A 23,810-nucleotide genomic window follows, 5' to 3' on the forward strand; every position below is an offset into this window, starting at 1 on the left:
AAACATAATGTTTGTGTATGATTTAGCACATGAATATCAAGAGATACTCATGGCCTCGTTTGATGGCGGTGCTTCCAACACCATGGCTCATATTCAAGCTGTTTAGACTTTAATATGTTTTATTAGGATGTCATCTGAAACAGCTCAGCCAAACATGCTTCCCATCATTAACAAAATGATGAGGTTATCATTTAGGGTTGATCAAAGCACATTCAGAGTCAGACTCACAGATACCAGATTGTTGAAATGTTTGGTTTTTATATCGTAATAATAATGGCAACAATTGTCACAATCCGAAACTACTACAATTCCCTTTGCAAAAGACTAAAATTGAACTTGAATGCACTGTGCTTCTTCTCTCATAGTCTTTTCTTTTCCTCCAGTTCGGCTAATGCACAGCATTTTATCCCGACCCACCCCATCCCAATTAACAAAGACTTAGGAAGAGTGGCCTCCACTCAGAAGAAGCACTTTTTTAAATAATTGAGTTTAATAACTTCAGCAGCATAGTTCCCCTTACAATTGAAAGTGCATTTGAAAAAGTACTTAGACATTATAGATTCACTATAGGTCAGCTCATCCCCACTGACCAGGAGGTATAATACCTGCACCTCTTTGAAGTACATTAAAACTTGGTGAAGATTCATCCTACCTTGATTAGCATTCAAGGCTGCAGGATGGAAGGACCGGGGGGGTTTATAATGACCCTGAATACATCTTCTAACAAAGAATACAGCACACAAAGAAAACGCATCAAAAAGCCCTGCTCCTTTTCTGAAGAGCGTAGTTTGGTCTCTGTGAGACAAGGTCATGGAACGAGCACAGGGTCAGTCGTTGGTCAGCTGTCCAGCTTTGGCTAATTGAACGGAAGGAAGCCAGTGGAAGAGGGAATAGAATAAAACTGCCTGTGTTTGGTGTAGTCTGGCAGAGGGACACCAAGGCAAGACTGGCCAGAAAAGGTCAGGCTACTCACCAGCACAGCTCCATAGCAAATCCAGAATGGGAGCATCTGTTTCCAAGCAGAGCCCCCGAGAAATGTAGAATCAGACGTGCACACACACACACACACACACACACACACACACACACCCATACGCTTGCAAACACACATGAAGACACACTCTGGCAATTTTTTTTTTAATTGAAAGTGTCTGGAAACAAGCAGTGTTCATTAGCAAAGCATGGAGGCAGCATCATTAAGCGTGGGGTCAAGATAGCTGCCAGTTGGCTGCTTCGGCTCTTGTTGCAGCGCCTCCTCCTGTCACATGACGACGGCTAACATCAGCTCCTAAATCTGTCGGCCAACACATACAGTGTGGCCTGTAGGGACGAGCTCATTAGCCCCGCTACATGCCCGCAAACATGCTCCCACTTCTGTGGCCCAGCAGTCGGCCACCGAGCAGAGCGCCAGTTTAGAGGGAACTTGGGGTTTTAACAGATTCATATTTTTAGAATGGATGCCCCAATTGATAATCAAATACTTAACCCTGGCACTGCTTAGCTCTATCCACTTAGTTATCTGCTACTGCTACATATGTTAAATGGGATGGGACCACATTTGTAGACAAAAACAGACATTGACAACCCATCTACTTAACCCTTTTATCTTACACTAGATTGAAACGTCAAATCCTCCATCCTGTCCTTGTTGCTCTCTGTATCTCATCAGCCTCCGAGCCCAACCTGAAGGTTCGTTCCAGGCTAAAGCAGAAGGTGACCGAGCGCCGCAGCAGCCCTCTGCTGCGCAGGAAAGATGGTCCAATCACTACTGCCAAGAAGCGTTCCCTAGACGTGGCCGGTGAGTACTCCTGTTGTTTTAATTTGGTATCAAGATAAAGATGTGCAGAAACTTATTTTAAGCCCAGTAAAAAAGCCCAATTCTACCCCGTAGGGACCTTTTTATTAATATTTGAAAAAAAAAAATGTCTGTGTTGCATGTACTTTAGAATCTGCATGCAACAGTGCACCAGGCTCAGGTCCCAGCTCCCCCAACAACAGCTCCAGTAACATCCCCAGTGAGAACGGGGTCACCATCTCCAGCAGCCCAGGAGAGGTAACCAACGTTATGTTACAAATGCACGTGTGTGTCTATTGGTGTTTGTGTGTATGAGACAAACTGGCGACCAGGGTCCAAGAGGAGAGTTGTCATGTGTGTTTATTTCTCTGTGAGTGTCTCGGCTTATTTTACTGTACTTGTGGGGACAGACAGCTTTCTCTGCTTTAGGGTGAAGATTTGGTTTTAGGGTTAGGCATTCAGTTGTAATGGGTAGGGGGCTAGGGAATGTTTTATGTCAGTGATAGGTCCCCACGGATATAGTAAAAACAAGGATATATGTGTGTGTCAGAGAAATAGTGGAGAAGTAATGTATTGTATGTAACACTGTGTCTGCTTTGCATCTGAACTGTGTGAGTATTTACTGCACTGTGTTGTGTGTGTCCAGGCCTCCCTGCTTCAGAGATTGGCTGCAAGGGAAGGTTCAGTTAGCCAACTCTCTCTATACACCTCCCCTTCTCTACCCAACATCACCCTGGGACTGCCAGCCCCAGGCCTCGCTAACACTGTGAGTACACTCACTACACATTATTCTACAATCGTACAATAGACTATTACTTATAAAGAATCTTTCAGGTTGTGCATGCGGAGGTTGTGGATTATAAAACTGAGGTTCCAAAGCTGGATTTTGTATTTTCATAGATTTCTGGCATGTCTTTCGAGTATCACTCACTCCCTCTGATTCTCTCTCTCCATCTCACTCCCTCTCGTTTGTCTCATTTGACCCTTCTGTCTCCATCCATCTGCCTCTCTCTGTGCCTGCGTGCCTCTTTTCTTCTCCTTCCTTGTGTCTCAATCTCTTTCTCTCCCTCTCTTTTTTTAGGTGGTATCAGGACACCAAGATGGTGAGAGTCATCTGCCTGCGTTACAGCAGGGCATTCCTCTGACCCCTCCTTTCCTGCCCACTGCCCACCTGCCCTCCTACTTGGCATCTTCAACGCTGGATAGGGAGGGGGCTGGAGGGGGCACAACTGGTCACAACCCCCTTCTCCAACACATGGTACTGCTGGAGCAGAGCCATAATCCAATGGGTCGGTGTTCTCTGCAACATTTATTTTCCTTACTTCTCAGCAGTGAGTAGCTGGTGTCTGCACTAATGCCTTTGCAGATCCCTGAAGCAATTTTCACACCATAATAATACTTAACAGTATATTCTTGCTGTCAGTTGGGCTATGGGGACTCCACATTACCTTAATTTGACTGTTGTAATACATGCACAGAAAAAAATCTTGGTAAGATGACAGCATATAAATTACATTGTAATTTTCCATGATTGAAGACTCCATCCAAGACTCATTTCTTGTTTTTAAGTTTTTAAAGTGATAGCATGTGTAAATATTATAAACAGGCAGATAAATAGCACTGCTCTTAGATCTAATTTTATCTTTGCCTTCACTTAAGGGAAAATTGATTCTTTTTTTATTGGCCTTTTTATATTTGCAATCCTATTAGCAAGAAAAACATTTCACTCCACAGCTTAGTTGCAGAAATTTTGAGAAGCTGCAAACTTGTGGAACACAAAAGTCCACAGGGCTTTACAACCACGAGGGATTGAAAATTGTTTTACAAAGGCAACAATTAGGTGGACAAATAAAATTGAATTTTAGCTAATTGTGGCCCAAAAAAAAAAAGATGGCCATAACTACAGAGATGTCACAATTTTTATTAAAATAATAAGAGGTTGCTTTAACCACTTTGTGTTTACCACAGCTGGTCTGGGTGGTCTTCCGCTACCGTCACCTACTGTCTCCAAGCTTGCGCGGGGCCACCGTCCCCTGGGGAGAACCCAGTCGGCCCCTCTGCCCCAGCAGCAGTGTGGACAGGCCCAGGCCCTGCAGCAGCTGGTGGTCCAGCAGCAGCACCAGCAGTTCCTGGAGAAACACAAACAGCTGTTCCAACAGCAGCAGCAACAGCACATCATCAACAAGGTAATGTGTGTGTGTGTGTGCGTGTGTGTGTGTGTGTGTGTGTGTGGGGCAGTATTTGTCCCTCTACATGACACTGATTTGGTTAATGTCTGTGAATCCTGTCTTAAGTCCAAGGGCTGGAAGAATCACCCTGCAATCAGCAAGTCTCCTAGCCAGTCTTTCTTGTCTGTGTTCACGTTTCCCTACTTCTCCCTGTCACCCTGGCAACTGTGCTCTAGAGGAAGCTGCCTCCATATATGGTCACACAGGAAATGACCGACTGCATCATCAGAGGTGTGCATGTGTGTGTGTGTGTGTGTGTGTGTGTCAGGGTGTGTGTTTATGTGCGTGTTTGTGTACGTGCCGAAGTTCCTGTAGGATTACACCCCATTATATGTGTGTTGTTTGGCTGTTGGTGACTCCCTCTGCTTTTAGACTCCAGGCTGTTGTGAGTCCAGCTAATTAAGTAAAGCTCAGGTGTAAAACCAGGTTATTTTCATGTAACAGTAAGTTGTATGCATGCTCTTTTCTAGAAAACTTAAAAATGAGAATTTGACTAATGAGTCTGCATGGCATATTGAACGACACTGGGTCAGGACCTAGTATATGGATGGACCATGTCATAGGCTGTTTGCATTCTGCCTAGTGTCAGATAGTTTCAACCTTTATCTGTTTGCTTCTCTCCTCCTCTCTGTGCTCTCATATACAGTATTTTAATACAGCTGAATTTCCAATAGAGCTGTTCTCATTTACAAGTTTTTCTATTTCTGTTGTCAGACAACAGAAAAAGTGTGAAACAGTGACTGAAACAACAACATTTTAACCAGCACTCTCTTCCAAGCCATTTCCAAGCTGCTGCTAAAATCCAGATTTTATAACCATGACGTCGACTGACTAAATCACCAAACACAGAAGTTAAAGACAAAAACTGTGCTGTGATTTTGGCTATATTTACTGTAAGAAAGTTAGAAGCTCATTCATGTCAGCTGCCATGCGGTAAATTGAATGAGAGGCATAGCGAGTTTGCCTGTGGAGAAAAAGCCCAGGGGGCTCACGCTAGCAACTCGTTTTTATGTTGTTTTTATTTTAAAAGAAAGTTGCTGAATTGGTCTGAAAAGTCAAAGAGTAACTTAGCAACAAAGGCACTAAGTTGTCGACACCAATCATTTTGAATGAGCAACGACCAATGGTGTAACCATATCACTAAGTCACGCAGCATTCAGCTGACCAATAGGGAAACTTCATCAGTCAGTCAGTAAGTGACATTCACATTCATAGAGCTGTCCACACTGTTGCGGCCTAGCTAGAGACCGAAACCGCATTTATGAACATTATGATTATTTTAATCATAGTATATTTATTCATCTTTTTTTATTTAAATTTGGCAGAGTGCTTTAAATGCACAGTGGATGTGTGACATAGAATGCCCTTCCTTAATTCAGTGTACCAGATCATACACACACTCACTTCAGATGCATGTTAGTTAATACATTTAAGGCTGGCGTTGCATTCGGATATAACCAGATAATACATTGGTGCACTGTACCAATCTGCAGTAGCTGATGCAGAGATATCCAATGAACTATGTAGTAATTTTTGTTTCCTGCTTGCTGTTGAGTGTGGCCATATTTTTGTGCTAAGTTGAATTTCCCTTAAAAAAAAAAAACAAAAACAAACAAACTGTCTGTCTTACATAATCTGTCTGGGCACACAAAGTATGGAGTGCCCAGAAGGCCAACATTGCATGGGAAAAAGATTTGTTCACAAGCAACATGGAGAAATACTTGTGCTCTTTTTCAAACAGTTATTGCTATAATATAATTCCGTCAAATCAAAGGTTTGTAATGTCTAGAAATACAAACCACATGTGTAACCCTTCCGTCATCAGCACAATTACTACCACTGTAAGCTCCTTAAATCTGTTTCAAAGCAACCCAGGTTCCAAGTTTCTGCTCGGATCACTGAATCTGCACCTAACATTTAACTTTACAATAGAGCAACACTACAAATTACTACCTCATTACCTTTGTGAGTGCATAAATATGGAACAAATATAAAAACGTGTACTCTCACTGCAGCTGATGTAATTCCCATTAGTTTCCCCTAACTGTATCAGCAGTCTTCAGTAGTAATATAACAATATTAATCCGCAATCTCTGGTGCTCCAGCCTTTTTTATCAGATTTTCCTCTTCTATATAAATCTAGATGTGTTACTATTACAGTCATTTGTTTTTGAGTATTGGTGGCTTAAGTGGTTAGCCCACTTGTCTCACTCAAATTATTGAGTCAGCTGAGGTTTCTCTCTTTAGAGTTTGTTGATGTGGACTTCTGCAGGCACTCCATTTTCCTCCCACTATGCTTGTAGGTGTTAATACTATTTGTATGTCCAGTTGCCTAATCCTCTTTTTACATTTCTTCTGCATTTAGGTGCATACAAAGCATAAAACACAATGCTTTTCAGAAGTTGTCAGTGTTCAATTAACTTGAGCTCCGAGTTGAAGTTGTTGCTACGGAGATACATAAAGATGATGTTCATTCAGTTAACTGGAGCCAGGTATTCTTCTGTACTGCATGATCTGCCCTGATCTTAATTGCCTTAACTTTCTCATTCAGTCTCTGAATGAGATAAGTGTGACAGTGTAATTTGTTATAATGAATAGTTTGTCATTGTTAAACCAAGCTTGTATAAATATCCTTTACTAAAAGCAGAGATATATGATCAGGCAAGCAAAACCTTGAGTGAGTGATCTGTGTAATAGTGGCACAGATGATGTTCAAAGTATTGGCAGATTTTGTGGTTTGATGTCTTTGTGTTTGGAATTATATCCCCTCCACAAACGGTAAAACCACCAACAGCTGCCAAACTGGTTTTCACAGCGGCATTATAATTCGGGCATCTGCAGATAAGTAACATAAAAAAATGTACAGAATTTAATCTTATTAGATCACGTGTCCGTCCTCATTGTCTGTGTTTTGCCTCTTTACTGTCTTTTGACGAACATGGCGCAACCGAAAATTCAAAACAAAAATAGTACAAGGAAATGCCACTGATTTCTCCATAATCAAGTCAGGTTCTTTAAAATTGCAACAGACTTTTTGTTTAACATGAGGAAATTCAGTTTTCCAGACAACAGTCTCTACAAAGTGATTTTTATCATAGTGATAAGGACCATCATTGCTGCCATTAAATTTGATTCTTTGTTTATGTACTGTACTGTGCAATGTTACAAACTATTCTTACAAATACCTTGGTAGTATATTATGATTGGTTCCATTTATTTACCTTATTCACCATGGGAGACCCACTACTTTGTAAAACATGAGTCATCTGTGGCCTTCCTTCCTTTCCTTGTTCACATGTTTTAGTCAAGTCAGCAAGGAAAGTGGGCCCTTCCTGCAAACGTAAAGTTTGGCTTTAGCAGTTCGACATGTTGGCAGCAAAGAAAGGAATGAAAGAAGCCTACCATGAATTACCTCAGACAGCTAAGGCAACACTGTGGTATACTCAGTTAACTAATATTGTTGTGAAAGCGCGTGTGTGTGTGTGTGTGTGTGCGTGAGAGAGAGAGATAGATATGTAGAGTCAACTAGTGTCAAGCACCTTTCCTTCTCCTCCTCCCACCCTCTCTGTCTTCCAACTGATTCAACAGGCTTATTTAGTGTCTGTCCCCCTTAAGGTTCATATCCCAGCAACTATTTCCTCTGTTAAAACAGAGGGGGAGAAAGAGCAAAACAAGAGAGAAAGGAAGAGAGAGATTCGGTGTAGCAGGAGTGGAAGAGTGTTTTGAGTTTGTTTGGAGAAGAGGGACTGGGATGAGGCAAGAGCCTGCTCTCTGACGTCAATGGACTGTTCCCTGGGCAATATGCCAGCCAAGTGTGTGCGTGTGAATGTGTGTGTGTTTGTGTCTTTTTTTCTATGTCTGTGTGTGTGTGTGTGTGTGTGTGTGTGTGTGTGTGTATGTGTGTTCCATGCACAATCCGTGGTCCACTCTAATCATGACCTGCACATCAAGGTTGAGGTCTTTGACGACAGGGACAGGGACAGGGACAGGGACAGCTGCCACAACAAGACTCCTGAATTCAGCCCTCCACAATTCTTCCTCTGTTTCTCCCTCGCGTGCTTTGCTCAGTTTTTCTTCTCTGTTACAGGCTCAGGCAGAGTGAACTCACCTACATGAATTACAAATAGTCACAAGGATTCTTTGAGGAGTTTTCAAACACATACATAACCAGAGAGTCCAGAGTGCAGATCTGGTTTATCTCTCTGTGTACAAAACATACAAGTGCCTGCCTAATGTCAGCTATTGTTTGATTAAACTTAAGGTTATTTACATTGTTGTTTTGTACTGGAACCGATCAGTCGGCTATTTTTGGAATGAAAACACTTGTTAAAGTGGCGCAAGTTGTCTGGCTTCATGCATTGTTGTCCCTGATGTTCTCTCAGTTGAGAGGGCGAGTCTTCCCCTCCCCTCTTTTCTCAAGTCATTAAAGCTAAAATCTCTTTTTGTCCTGATTGGATTCTGGATTCCTTTTTTTTTTTTTTTTTTTTTTTTTTTTTTTTATATGACTTTCTGAAACTTACTGCTAATAAGACTCAAAAGGCAGTTTGAGTCAATTACACACACAGTATGGTATAGTTATTGCTATATGCATTCACTGCTTCTCATACCAGTTAGTTCTTTAATCTTGGCCTGACATTTGGTGGACAATTTTGATGATAATGATTGTTTATTTTGAGATGACGTGACCAAGTGGAAATTACACCCATAATCATAGCCATGTTCTATAAAAGCTCTTACCCGAACTTCTCTTTTTTTCCTCTAGATAATGTCCAAGCCCAGCGATCAGGTCTCAGCCGCAGGCTCCAGCGCGTCAGGGCCAGCCAGGCAGCATCAGAGTCACCCAGAGGAGACGGAAGAGGAGCTCAGGGAGCACCAGGGGCTGTCCTCCTCATCCTCGTCCTCCTCCTCTACCTCTGTGCAGGAGACGGGGCCACTACGGGGTCTGGTCATCAAGCAGGAGCCCCCAGACATCCAGGAGCAGGAGGAGAGGGAGCAGAGGGAGAGACAGGCTGAGCAGGATTTCTTGTTCAGACAGGTGAGGAGAATGGGTGGGGTGAAGGTGGGAGTGGGAGTGTACATAAGGATAAATGATACAGAGATAGAAGATTGGAAGAGGACAGGGTGAAAAGAGAAAGAGGACAGTGAGATAAAGAGTGAATTATGGAAACTGGGGACTGACTGGGTGTGAAATTAATCAGTTTAAATACAGATTCCACAAGTTCAATCTGCTTTTCAGACATTTCAGTGTAAGAATAAAAACAAAGAAACTGAAACTGATCTGTCTGATGATTTCATACTTTCATCTGAAGGTTCACTCAAATTCTGTCTCTGTGACATTGTCATATCTCTCTCTCGCTCTCTCTCTCTCTCTATATATATATATGCATATATATATATATATATATATATATATATATATATGCATTGAGGTTGACAATGACTGTAACAAGACACTAGGGAGGATTGTTTTTCATTGGACACCTAAATTTTGTGGGTCTGACAGCAGTGACAGATGGCACTAGTAGTGACTGACTGAAACATTACACTTTAAATTCGATCTGCCTTTTTTTCCCCAACTGACTATCCAGCCCACTTTCCGGCATAATCTCACCTACTGTATATTTACATCCCCCACCCGCCACCCCAAGTCACGCAAAACACACTTACACACACTACACATACACTGCTAATGCAGAATAATGTGTTCTCGTGAACGGCTCAGGGCATGTATATCTCCTCCACACTACTCCCTAGAAAGACCCCGTATATACAGTCACTTGTATGCTTTCAAAATACATACTGTACTCCCACACAAAAACCCACTGTTGCACAGAGGGTCTTTAATTTGGCATTACTTGTCCATCCTACATTCTCTATCTCTGTGTGGCCACACACGCACACCCATGCACAGTCAGGACACCATGTCCTCATCTGTCTTGCCCATCCCTGCTGTCCACTCAGCCAAATTCAATCAGGCGCTCCTCTCACTGTCGCCATGGCGCCCATAGTGTAAGCAGGCATGCCCACCGGAATAAAATAACAGGAGTGCATGGTGAGCCTCCTTTGGGTGGAAAGAGCACCCAAATATTTAAGTCAGGTACATACAGATACTTCCCATGCGCTTACATGAGACACTTTCAAACTAGATCATTAATAAGTGATGTTCAAAAACCTGACTGACTTCTCACTTTGCTTGTTGTTATGCAAGGATTATAATGGTTTATAATTGTCTCGTATTTGAGGCAGCTTCCTTGAAAATCACATGGAGAGAATAATCATTATGTGTAGTCAAGTTGAGAATAAAGTGGTTTTAGATTAATAGCATCCATTATCCCTGTCAAAAGACAGCACTAAGAACAGTCCTTACAACTGAAGACTCACATGAAGCGTATTTTAGGAGCTCAGGTTTAACAACTTGTCATTCCATAAATGCATTACTACTGTTTTCAGAAATGTGTGTCATTTGAAGCCCATTTGCTGCTTCAGCTCTATAATATAACAGAAAACTAGTATGTCTGTGTGTAACACAATATAAACTCCTATTGATGCAACCTATGTGTATTCTATAGTGTAGCAGCTTAAAATCTATGGGTATCTAGTGCCATCTTCTGGCAAGAGAAAGATATTGCAGTCCAACGCTCACACGGTACATGTCACTGTGTGTTTGTCTGTGAGAGCAGCAGGCTCTGCTGTTAGAGCAGCAGCGGATTCACCAGTTGAGGAACTACCAAGCCTCCATGGAAGCAGCCGGGTTATCAGTCAGCTTTGCAGGACACCGCCCCCTCTCCAGGGCTCAGTCATCTCCAGCGTCTGCCTCCTTCCCCATGGTAGTACAGGAGCCGCCTGCCAAGCCTCGATTTACTACAGGTCTGTTGAAAATTATAATAATAAGGGTGTTTAGATGCTGCAGCTCAGTATGAAACGAAACCAAATATGAATAGAGTAATCTAGAAACAAACCTGCTGATTGCAGGTTAGAGGGAATCTTTCCCTGGAAATACACAGCATGATGAGCCAACTTACAGTGGCTGTTTGTATACACAAAGCTGTTGCTAGGTATTCTGCTCCCCTGACAATATAAACCTCTGTAAGTGTAATTTAGTGTACAGAATCGCCTCGTCTCCCTGGACCCGCTCCAGATGACCTTTTCTCTATGATGCAGCAGGTGCAATAGATAATCAGACTTGATGTCTGACAGTGTGATTATAGGAATCCTGCTGTCATAGATGCATTATCACTAGAACCTCTTTCTCTCTGTGTGTGGGTATGTTTGTGTGTGACGGTGTGTGTGTGTGTGTGTGTGTGTGTGTGTGTGTGTGTGTCTTCTCCAGGTCTGGTGTATGACTCTTTAATGCAGAAGCACCAGTGTATGTGCGGCAACACCACCAGCCACCCGGAGCACGCTGGACGCATCCAGAGTATCTGGTCCCGACTACAGGAAACGGGCCTAAGGGTGCACTGTGAGGTAAGGCCACAGTCACACTTTAACATAGAGGTATGGCTAAAGGCCTGCTGTATAAATACATTATGAATTATCCCCAAAGAAATGGAGTTGGATAGACACAGTTAATGATGGATAATAAATTATTGCCTGTGGTTTTGCTTCTACAAAATAAGAATAAACTTTGACCCGATCAGTTGTTTGTAGTGTCCTGTGCAGATAGTGTCTGTCCAGTTTGAACCGACAGACAGGATTAACCAGCACCTACTGGATTACTTGACAAATAAACCTAGCAGGCAATTGTGTCCTGTCCTACAGTGTCTGTAAGTCAAGTATCAAAAACTGTCCACATCAGCTATGTGCAGTAATACCCTGTGCAATAATATAGTGTGGTTTATAAAAGCATGGTTATTATACCACATGTGCAGTGTCATAACACTGCAGAGAACTGAACATGATCAGTATCCAGCATTCAAAGATAAACTATCATCCTTGCCAGTCTTTGAATGCATATCATATTAAAGGCTGTAACAAAATACAAAATAAACAACACATTTACTGAACACTATCCCATAAAATAACTTTTATATGTACAGATGCAACAAACAGTTAAATTATAAGTATATTAGCAGTGAATGTCTTAGTTTCGCTCTTAGCCTTTGTGTTTATTTGTTGCATATTATTCCTTTTTTATTACTTTATAGTCATTTGAAAAGCCTACAATATTTGTGAAACATTTTTCACCACTTAATTTGAAGTCACAGGTGCAGATTGTTATCATGACCAGTAGGGGGCAGTGTTCAGTCATTTTCAGTTGACACTTGGCTTTGCCAGTAAAAACCACACACTTATGGTTATGGTTTGAGAATGATCCAGAATTAGTTTCCCCTCCTTAGTTCTGACTTGCAGACACCACTGAGCTCTCTCTATATGCACTTCTTCTTCCTGAGCCTCACGCAATGTGACTACATTCATGCAGCACTTCACTCTGCCATTGCCCCCTTCTTGGGTGACTATGACAGTTTGAATGGTGAGCATGGAGACTCAATTAAATGTTCTGTTCTGTATTTTTCTTTTATATCATCCTCTCTGTTCTGTTCTGTGTGCAGTGTATCCGCGGTAGGAAGGCCTTACTGGAGGAGTTACAAACAGTCCACTCTGAAGCCCACGTCATGCTGTACGGAACAAACCCGCTGCGGCAGAAACTAGACTGTAAGACATACGTTAACACACACACATTGACAAATACACTTAATCCAGATGTGCGCTGCTCCACCACCTACACTACAGATCTCCCACAAGACTAGTCTAATAAACTGTGGAAGCTGTACCACTGAAATGAATGAGCATTGAGTGTAACAGTGTCTCACTGTACTTGACACAGCTGGTGCAATCACAGTTAGGCAAAGGCATTCAGTGCACAATTGCAGTACATATAGCTTTACATGTATACATGCAACATTAAGTTTTCAGTAACTTTGTCCTGTTGAGCAGAGTCTCCCACTAGCATGTCATGTGACTGCCATGAATCTGCAGTGTCTGCTAAAGGAATCAGCTCTAATGCTTAAACCGTGTCATAACAAAAGGTCCAATCTAATAAAGTCTCTGAGGTGTTACGATAAGGTGAGGACCCGCTGAAGCTATTAAACTAAAAGTTGCGCAGGCTGCTTAGTCACTTAGGTCGAGCCTTTGTGGCTTTAAGAGCAGGTGTAGCCAAAGCAGCCTGTGTGTGAGAGAGAGAGAGAGAGAGAGAGAGAGAGAGAGAGAGAGAGAGAGAGAGAGAGAGAGAGAGCGAGCGAGCGCTACAACCTAAGGGACAAACCCCAGTGGTCATCTTAGCTTTCATTCCATTGAGGACATAAATTCCCCTTATTATTACTGCGTACACAGGAGTATTACCAGATACTCCTGTGCGAGGTTCAGCACGCAGGTGGGTTTGCGTACACAATGGAGATGGAGAAGAAGAAAGTGAAAATACAAACTGTAATAGACCCAGAGAGGTGGCAACTGGGCAGGGATTAAAGTATTCATAGAAAAGATATTACATATCTGTTGGGGACTGATTTTTTTTTTTTTTGTTCACACACATGTGTTTTTAGCAGGTTAGCAAGTAGCTCAATGAGACTTGGACTCCTAACCTTGCTAATGCGAGTGCCGTGCTCTGCCCATTGAGCCTCAGAGGTCTGCTCTTGTACTCATGAAACTTCACACTAGTCCGGTTGTCAACACTAGATTGGGATCGGTTTAAGCTTTGAAACATTTGGTTTTAATGTTGCAGCCTTTTTTAAAAACACATGAGCAGGTTAATCAGGAAAATGAAAAATATAAAAAGGAAAATAAAGTGGAGCTTCCTCAGAAGTAAAAGGTTTCATCTGTTTGAAATTATGAAAAGCTTTGGATGCATTTTGAACCGAAATGAAAAATCAAGGTTCAAATTCAGAGAAAGGAAAATGTAATTATAGTTTACATTTGAAATGAGTCAAATCAAACTAGTCAATTATTTTTCTGTTTATTCTCTGACCTTTCAAAAAAACTGAAGTTTATTTATTTCAGTTTTCTATAAAAAAAAAACAAAAAAAAACAAAAAACAGATCCTTCTTTGGCCTGGAATCTGGATTCCCCTCTGAAGAGGCAGAGGGGGTTTGATTGTGAAGGCAATGAGATACTTTTTGTTTTCTTCACCTCACCCAATTAAAGCATGCCCCTGTGTACTCTCGCTGTTAGATTAGGTCAGAAAGTCAAATGCTCATTCTTTGGGGTCATGCACCCATTTGTGCCTGCAAGTTCACAATATTACCTCTTCACCTCCTCACCTTTTCCTCTTTCTTTGTCAGTTACTTTTTTTCTGGTTCTCAATCTCTTTCCTTCTGTCTTCAGGTTCAGTGAGTCCCATGTTTGTGAGGTTACCATGCGGAGGCATAGGGGTAAGTCATCTCTGTGTCTGGGCATAAATTCTTGCTTTCATCATTTTGCGAATATGCACAGTCTAATTAAGTATTGAAATCTGTGTGCCTGATCTGATATTACAGGGAATTACCAGTGTTAGTCATGCTGGTTTATTCAGTGGAAAATTGTTGTAATAGATTGCGTTGTGTTAATCTAATCAATACCCAACTGGCGCTGCTCCATCTGACTCCGTTGTGAAGCAAACAAGCCCAGTTTCAGCATCATCAAATAGTGGTATAATAACTCTGTTTCCTTCGCCCACTCTCTCTTTCTCTGTCCCCTGCGTAAATAATAGTCCCATTTGTTCCTGTTCCACCAAACAAACACGCACACACACGATCCTAACACACTTGCACGCACACTCAAACACCGCCCCTCAAGGACCAGAGGCAACAAAAGCTGTTGCTTGCCTTTCCGCCATGTTTGTAATTATAACCAGATGTTTTCAGCAGTGTGTGTGTAGTGTGTGTTTGTGTGTGTGTGTGTGTGTGTGTGTGTGTGTGTGTGTGTGTTCATGGGGTGGGGGGGGTATGTTTTTGTTTGTATGCATAGCAGTGTCTTTTGGAATCTTTGTGTGCTTAGGCAATGATTGAGATGGTTGCTCAGAGTAGGAAGTGCTGTCTTTTGAAACGGATATGTTAGAACAGTCGTACACCTGTATGTGTGTGCGTACATGCCCGTGTGTGTGTGTGTGTGTGTGTGTGTGTGTGTGTGTGTGTGTGTGTGTGTGTGTGTGTGTGTGTTGTCTTTTTCACAGTGTTGAGGATTTCCTAAGGCCGGTCCAGAACCCACTAACTTAGACCCACATATGCCTACACTGCCCTTTACTTGCTCTTTCTATAACTCTTTAATATGTCTTCCATACCTCTAGACTCTTGCTCTCTCTCTCTCACTCTCTCTCTCTCTCTCTCTCTCTTTCTCTCTCTCTCTCTCTCTCTCTCTCTCTCTCTCTATCTGTCTCTCTCCCTCTCTCTCTCCCTCGGGGCTTACTGTTGCTGCTGTGGTGGGAACAAGAAGAGCCCGAGCTCTGCGCTGCTCTGTTCTGCTCTTTATAATGGCAAATGGGACTAAATTGTTGTCTTCCTGTCACACACACACACACACACACACACACACAGACACACACACACACGCACACACGTACACACACACACATACAAGTCACACAAATGCACATACAGAGGAAGGGGGCTGAAATTAGGCTGTCAGCCTGCGGAGAACCATCATTCTGTCATACCAGCACGTTCCCGCTCTTTTCTACCGCTGACACACACACACACACACACACACACACACACTGCTTCCCTTTCACTTTTTCCTGACTAGCCTGTGTCCCACTCCTGGCTTGAGGCAAAACTAACATCAACATGGGAAATAATAAACCGCTCAGTCTCCACATGCTGCTTCAGTGCAGCATCTGTTTGTGCTCATTAACCTGACTTGTATATATGATTCAGTTTCCCATTCACTCACTCACTTGGCTCTTCGTTTGCTCGCTCGCTCAATCACTGACACGGCTACTACATACTGTCTTCCACTTACGCCCCGTTTCTCTCTTCACATTCGGCTCCAACAGTCACTCATCAACAATGCTCTCTATACCTCCTCCCTCCCTCCCTCTTTAGTTTTAATCTATGGTAAATGCTCCACAGTTTCACTTCATGACAAAGTCTTTCTTGGCACTACTTAAAAGAGCCGTTTTTTTTTTTCTTCCCTGTGGATGTTATTATGGAGTCCTCCCCCAGCCTTGATCACTCCAGCCACTGGAGTCGAGAGGAAAGTGGGCCGGCTGGTTGAAAAGCTGAGTGGCGAGGGGTTAATCTACCACTTGGCCAGTTGACTGACTGAGCAAGTGTGGATGAAAACCTCTGCTGTCTGACAGAATGGGTGACTGACAGGTTAAAGTTAACATATTCAAAGTAGAAGAGCCCCGGGTTTACATCAGAAAGCCCTTGCCAGAGCTCTGGCATCAGCCGCTCCGCACATGTGTGGACAGTTCAAACACATTGACACACAGAGTTTCCTTTTCCTCTTTTCCTCTGCCAGCTTCTTCTCTCTCTGTTTATCGTGCGCTCCATCTGCCTGCAGTATCTGCTATGCCTGATGGAGGGTGTGTATATTATCCTGAGCATAGCCCTGCGTACAATCAGTCACATAGAATATTGTGGTCCATTTGGCTTGTGTGTGTGTGTGTGTGTGTGTGTGTGTGTGTGTGTGTGTGTGTGTGTGTGTGTGCTGTGATTGGGGCTGAGGGCCGTCCGTGCCTCGGCATTAATCAGGCTTGACCACTGAATGGTTGCCCTGTGTCTGAACACACGCAAACACACGCACACACATACATACAATCAATCCTGAAATCTTACTTTCACTCAGTAAATACATGAATAAATGCAGCACGGCCCAACTTCTCTCAAAGTTCGCTCCACTTCACTTCATTAAAATCTTTGAACTGAGAAGAGTCTTACTTTTACTTTGACTTTGTTTCCCATATTTCCAGACTTCTATGTCCTGTGAGAGATATATTTATATTTAGGTAAATTAGAAATCAGTAGTAAGCTGACAACAGTGAATATTTCAGTCCAACTTTAATGTCCATCAAATTTTATTGATGAACAACTTCAAACACAGATTTCCAGTATCCAGTTGGTCCCTCTGAGCTTAAATAAATCTTCAGAAAGTCTGATCTAGTACATACAGATCTGACTATTTGCCTGCATGATTAAACTTCTAAGTATGTCTATGCCTCGTATATTCTCTCTCTGTTGTTTTACAAGCTAAATGATTTCAAATGCGCTCACTGTTTTACAGTTGCTGTCACACTGAAGCACTGTAAACCACACTATCAAATATCCCTTACCTCCCAAATAAATGGAAAACAGCACAAAGTTGCATATTTTTTTGTTGTGTGATATAAATAACACATGACTGTGTGTGTGTGTGTGTGTGTGTGTGTATGTGTGTGTATGTGTGTGTGTGTGTGTGTGTGTGTGTGTGTGTGTGTTGGCAGGTGGACAGCGACACCATTTGGAATGAGGTCCATTCGTCCAGTGCGGCTCGTCTGGCTGTTGGCTCAGTGGTGGAGCTGGTCTTCAAAGTGGCATCAGGGGAACTGAAGGTTAGTTTGGAGTCAAATGAGAGTCATGGCTGTTGTTTAAGCGATTGGAATGACTAAAGGAAATTTTGTGTTTGTCGTGTCTGTGTGCCCTTTTATGTGAATAATTCTCTGCGCGCGTTTAATAACCTTTGAGATGGAGCCAAAAGGTTTTTGTTTCAGTCTGCTTCTCATGATTGCCTTCTCCATTTTCTGGCCGAGTTTCATTTCAGACACCCAAATGCCTTTAGAGAGAGAAGCTCTTTGCATCATTATGAGTGATTATATAAATGTTTATTTGAAAGTATTGCTAATTGAGTAATCAAACCTTGTTACACCTAACACGTACTATTCATCCTCCAAACACCTCAAGAAAATAAGAAACCTCCTTCCAGAACCATCCATCCCAAAGTCTCGTTAGCACCTCCCAGACAGACGTCCCCACCCCCGTCATGCCTTGCCCACCAGCCAGCCTTCCTGTGTCTGTGGCAATGGCTGCTTGCTGTTTGAACCCAGCAGGGAGGCCCGGCGCACGGGCACTGCAAACGCTAACAGCCCCCACTAACAGGCCTGCTTTATTAGTATTACACCACAGCCACCTGCAGAGCATTCTTCACACTGAGCGTTAGCTTAGCACCAACATACCACAGACTAATGACGTTCTTTGGAGAGACAGTAGCACGCCAAACCTTACCCACATGGTTTTTGGCTAGCGATCAGTACCTCTGCTACATGTGGGCATAATTACTATGAAGAAATAGTGGTCTGGTCTTTCTATACAGCACATTGTTTGATTGGTAGTATCACGGTTTGAAAGAAAAATCAAATGTATTGCGCACCCCGGGAGGAAAAACTCTGCTTTAACATGAATGATATGGACTCGCTCCAACTGGGGTTAAAGGTCACAGGTATTGACTTGCCCTCAGCTTAACCTGATCTTAACACATATGTGCACATGTGTACATATGATCATGCACGCACACATATTCACTCACATATGCCTACACACATACAGACGGTCCTCTGAGGATCCTCCGCAGCCAAGTTACCAAATTCCACCTGCACCAACAACTCTCTGAACTCCACAGAATGCCATAAATCTACTCAGGGTGCACACACACTCACACACACACACACACACACACACACACACACACACACACACACACACACACACAGTCACACATTTCTGTCTCTCCATCTGCTGTTGCTATTTTTCTCCGCGTGTCTATTTTAATCCATTGATATTTTTCCTCTGCACAGACAAACAATGTACCTACCGCCGTCTCTCATTCACCTTTGCACATGCCGCATTATGCAACCTGCTATAACCGGGTGTCCACAAACCAGCTAAGGCAGTTGTCTTTACAATAATCTCCCGGCTGGCTGCTAATCCACAGCAGCTGACTCAACATCATTAGTCCAGCTTGCCTCGCTCTACATCAGCCCAAACATCTATCTAATGTCCCCACATAGCAGTGGGAGCCCCAAAAACAGTTGCTGGGAGTCCCACTGGTCCCTGCCTTAACAAAGCTCCCCTTACCTGACCTGATGTAAGCATCTGTTTCCGTGTGTGTGTGTGTGTGTGTGTGTGTGTGTGTGTGTGTGTGTATGTGCACACTTTTTAATCTCTCTGCCTGTGAAAAACGTTTCTAAATTTTGAACTAAGGCATAGTGACACTTTTAGAAAATAATTGTTGAGTATTATGATTGGTATTGACTGAAACACATTGTAGAGGGGATTACTGTATGTACTTGTGTAATTCTTTGTTTTTATCTTGTTTTTTGGTTTTTTTTGTCCCAATGATGATTAAAAATAAGATTACTAGGAAAATGTGCTTCTTTTCATGTGTGTATTTCTGTGCATGGGGAGTCGATATGTGACAGCAAGGAAGATTTCTCGACCTCGTCTGACCCTGTAGTCTGTCAAAGAGACAGAAAACGTATCATTAGATTAAAGCGAGCAGGTGTAAGGTCAGACACAAGCAACTTCAGTGGACCATGATGGTTTATGTAACTGTGTGTATGTGCTCTGTGTGAGTGATCTTTGTTTTCCCTGACAGAACGGCTTTGCTGTGGTTCGACCACCTGGACACCATGCGGAGGAGAGCACGCCTATGTAAGTAAATACGAAATATGACCAAGGAAAAAAGATCAGATCTTTCCTGTATCATAGCAACAGAAACTCCTAGTATCATTCCCTCTACGCTCATGTCTCGTAAAACAGACATAAATGTGTTGTTCTCAGTTTAAGATATACTTCAATGCCATACTGGTGTTTAATTCAGTATTTGAAGAAGTATTTAGATCCTTTCCTTAAGTATAAGTACTAACACCACTGTGATATTCCACTACAAGTAAAAGTCATTCAGAACTTTACTTCAGTACTTCGGTACGTCATATGATGACATCATAATCAATATTACTGCTGCATTAATGTGTTTGTAATTTGAACTATTTATACGCTGTTGGGTAGTTTAATCTACGACAATGCATCATATTCTATAAGGTCATCATATGTTTGTCCTGTGAGAACCATCTTTTCAGAAAAAAACAGTCTGTTTTCAGCTTTGTGATGATGCCTTTTCCAGCTAATCCAAGATGTTTTTCAGTAGTTTATTTTTCTAAAGTGAGTAAATGTACTTTGCTACATTCTCTCACAGTTTTTTGGACATCGCTTATCAAGCTTGTAAATATATCATCATTTGTTAATATCCTCTCTCTCACTGTCCATTCCTAGGGGCTTCTGTTACTTCAACTCAGTTGCCATTGCAGCCAAGCTCCTGCAGCAGAGGCTCAATGTCAGTAAAATCCTCATTGTGGACTGGGTGAGTTCTACAGGCAACGCAATTTGTTGTTTGCATTCTCTTGTGTGCACCTATGCACGTGCGTCCAACCACGTCTTCCTCTGAGCTCATAGAGTATTCCAAGTGGTTTGATTTACTGTAGGTCATCTGCCCTACCATCAAACTAGTATAATTGCCCTTGAGACATATGTGTATATCAGTTTGAGGTATAGTTGCATAATAACAGAGGAATCACTTCTGCATAGGTTTTGTTTCAGTACTATTCACTGTGTAACTGCAAGTCTCAAAGAGTGTATTTTACCCTTCAAAGATCACAATCAACATTTTCTCTAGTACCTGTCAGGCCACTTTATGAGCTGTCCTGTTATCTCACTCTAAAAGTGAGATAACACTTTACACAAAGCTAGTAGGAAGACTCCCATAAAATCTGCTGAGATAAAGCATTTGGATTTGAACGACCTGTACGGCTTTTGCTTTAGGACCCTGCACAGGAAAGAGATCTTCCACTGATAACGCATCATCAATTTGTTATCTTGTCTGTTCAGTGTTTTTGCAACGTTAAGGTTAATGAACATTTCAGGCACTGAAGGACCTTTTGGCCTGGTCTTGTTACTGTTATTACTTGACCTTGGTTGTTGTTATAGTGGCAGTTGAACATCTTATTTTTATATTTCAGAAAGCATTCTGCGGGATATCTTGTAAAATAAACCACATATATACTTACAAATATGTTCCCATCAGACCAATGGGTCCACAACAGTTCAAAACGTCACACCATCCACAGCTCCACACGCTGTGTGAGAGAGAAAGGGCTTGAAAGATCCGCTATTTAGGTCAGACACTGTCCCCTTTTTCAAAAAGAGAGATACATTTGTTAATAAGAAAGTATGACAAAAGCCTTGGTCGTGTAGGAGCACTGCTCTTCAATGGCGTCCCTGCCTGGTCATGGCCATTCCCAAAAGCCTTTGAAGGGCCTTTTCATTTCCTGTCTTGTCTGTCACAGGGAGACTTTAAGTGCAGCTAGCAAACTCATTGTCATGCCCACTCTGCCTCCAGCCAACAGGGACATTTTTAGGTTCGGTGTTTTAAAGCATTCTTGGGACGTAGACAATGAGGTCATTTAATTGATGTCATGTTGTTGGCAAAAGTGAATAACTATTGAAGTTGAGTGTTTTATTGAATCCTGCTGACCATCCCTTTTTGACATCACTACAGGCTGCAGCTGAGATGCAGACTTGACTGTCATGTATTATTACAGTCTCAGTGTCATGTCCTTGATTTCAGTGCAGGTGTAGGGGTTGATGACCCTGTCTCTGTGAAACTCATTCATTTTCCAAGTCATTTGATGTCCCTTTTGTTGCAAGGCAACTTCTTTAATACATTTTGAGTTAAGTGTTTCAGCAATACAGTGAATGCCAAGACTAATGGAGCTGACAACATTCCTATTTCCATTTGTTTTCCCTAATTTTGCAATAACCTGTGGCTTTTTGATGTTTCCAGGATGTTCATCATGGAAATGGCACCCAGCAGGCTTTCTACTCCGATCCCAGTGTTCTTTATCTGTCGCTGCATCGCTACGATGATGGAAACTTCTTCCCAGGCAGCGGAGCACCTGACGAGGTGGGAAGGACCACTTGTCTGTCTTTCTGTCTGCCCACCCGTCAGTCTCAATTTATGCTTTACAAACCCAGCTGTGTGTGTATGTGTGTGTGGGTGTGTGTGTGTGTGTGTTTGTTTGTGTGTGTGTTAATGCATTGTAGGTGGGCAGTGGAGCAGGTGTCGGCTTCAATGTGAACATGGCCTTTACCGGAGGACTGGAACCTCCCATGGGGGATGCAGAGTATCTTGCTGCATTCAGGTAAGACTATAATACCACCTGCTGCTTTATAGAGTTTGACACTGGATGGTCATACTGTAGATATTGGTCTTTATTGCTAAACTGATTCTATATATGTGCCTGCCTGTATGAGTGTCTTGAAGGAAAAAATTAGCCGTACTCTAATTCTAGTCATACTCCAGCCTTTGACTCTGCAGTGCATGATTTGTCAAATGGTCTATCAGGAGCTGTTGAGTAGGTAGGGAGTTCCTCCTCATGCCACACCTGATTTCCATTAGGTCCACTGTCTGGGGATATTTATAACTTCCCACACACACACACACACACACACACACACACACACACACACCCTCATACATGCACACACTAAGCTTGAAAGGCCGACAAGCATACAGGCATGGACTCACCACAGACATGTACACGTCTCTTACACATCACTGGTTCATACAGCTGGCAAGGAGCAGGTCTGGATTGGTTCCAGCACTCTTTGAAGATGAACTCATTTTTGTGACTGTGTGTCCATCTGGCCTGAGCCAAAAACTGGCCAACAGGCCGTTGTCTCCTCGCAGCTTTTGGCACGCAATACCCCCGGAAACACACCTTAGCCCGTTAATGCGTCCCAGAGCCTTGTGTGCTCTCATTCTCCCTCTCCTCACTTTATATCCTTTTATCCCCTCCTCATCCTCCTCTTTTTACCCTTCTGTCTGCATGTGCACTGATGACAACCAACTGATATATATCCCGCTATAATATATCATACTATAGCCATCGTTTATAATCCGTCACTGAAGCCAAAAGCCAGTGCAGTATGCCTCATAATATAGTATTTTATAGTATAGTAGGTATAGTATTTTTTTAACATCTACATTGATACATTGATTTTTAACATCTACATTGATACACAGAAAAGAGTATTATTCACATGAATTAAATATCACTGATGAGTAACACCTCCTGTATGTAAAAGCTAGTAACTTAGTACAGTATGGAAACACCTCTAGCAAATACAATTGTGTAAAACTGGTGGAGTATCCACTAAACTCTTGTTGAGGGAATTATTGGAGATGGTCCTTTTGCATTTGAGTCAATCAGGGAATATTTAACTTCATTCAGTTAAACCAGCTCACTCTGTTAACATTAAAAAAATCTGGATCTGGATCTCTTTATACACAGTTTTGGTTTGTGTATGTTTGTTCAGGAGTGCATGCATGGATCTGAGTCAACATGCATGTGAAGAGGCTTGCACTGTGCCTTTGTTTTTATGTAATTGTAGGTTATTAAATCAGCGTTCTTTGCATTACGGACGAGGTCCAAAGATATAAAATGAAGGAAAGTGTGGGTGTGTTTCACCTCAGACCTGAGGCATCATTAATCCCCCGAGGCTGTCGCAGTAGTGGACAATTTATAGGCCCCACAGGACAGTAACAAACCTGTCTTGCAGTTCATAGATCTGCTGCATATACACGCATAAACCATGCTTGTTTGCATGTGCACACAAAGTAACAACAGATACAGAGACCGGACTGCCATGTATATATACAAATGCACACGCTAAATACAGCTTCATAGAAATGCAGAAGGTCCTGGCTCAAATATATACGAGAGTCCATGATTATGCACAAAACGCACAGTTAAACAGCTGCACAAATGCTCACAGATGCAGCTT

The 23,810-nt window shown here is 42.4% G+C and overlaps 1 protein-coding gene across 4 annotated transcripts in view; it reads left to right on the plus strand.

The window, feature by feature from the left end:
• hdac4 (histone deacetylase 4) overlaps window positions 1-23,810 on the plus strand; it is a 124,025-nt gene that overhangs the window by 80,654 nt on the left and 19,561 nt on the right. For 3 of the 4 annotated variants that reach the window (XM_087178503.1, XM_087178505.1, XM_087178504.1), the window contains 15 exons: window positions 1,670-1,798; window positions 1,947-2,053; window positions 2,442-2,561; window positions 2,877-3,126; window positions 3,764-3,981; window positions 8,786-9,058; window positions 10,704-10,890; window positions 11,354-11,487; window positions 12,573-12,675; window positions 14,341-14,387; window positions 17,417-17,524; window positions 19,564-19,619; window positions 20,241-20,328; window positions 21,808-21,927; window positions 22,068-22,165. In XM_087178503.1, the coding sequence (XP_087034629.1) occupies window positions 1,670-1,798; window positions 1,947-2,053; window positions 2,442-2,561; window positions 2,877-3,126; window positions 3,764-3,981; window positions 8,786-9,058; window positions 10,704-10,890; window positions 11,354-11,487; window positions 12,573-12,675; window positions 14,341-14,387; window positions 17,417-17,524; window positions 19,564-19,619; window positions 20,241-20,328; window positions 21,808-21,927; window positions 22,068-22,165 (2,038 nt within the window). The remainder of the gene's footprint in view (window positions 1-1,669; window positions 1,799-1,946; window positions 2,054-2,441; window positions 2,562-2,876; window positions 3,127-3,763; window positions 3,982-8,785; window positions 9,059-10,703; window positions 10,891-11,353; window positions 11,488-12,572; window positions 12,676-14,340; window positions 14,388-17,416; window positions 17,525-19,563; window positions 19,620-20,240; window positions 20,329-21,807; window positions 21,928-22,067; window positions 22,166-23,810) is intronic. The other variant, XM_023423121.2, reaches the window with a different exon arrangement.

Source organism: Seriola lalandi, unplaced genomic scaffold (assembly GCF_002814215.2).
Source record: "Seriola lalandi dorsalis isolate HSWRI2012SDOR001 ecotype SW California unplaced genomic scaffold, Sedor1 jcf7180002054689, whole genome shotgun sequence".
NCBI classification, from domain to species: Eukaryota; Metazoa; Chordata; class Actinopteri; order Carangiformes; family Carangidae; genus Seriola; species Seriola lalandi.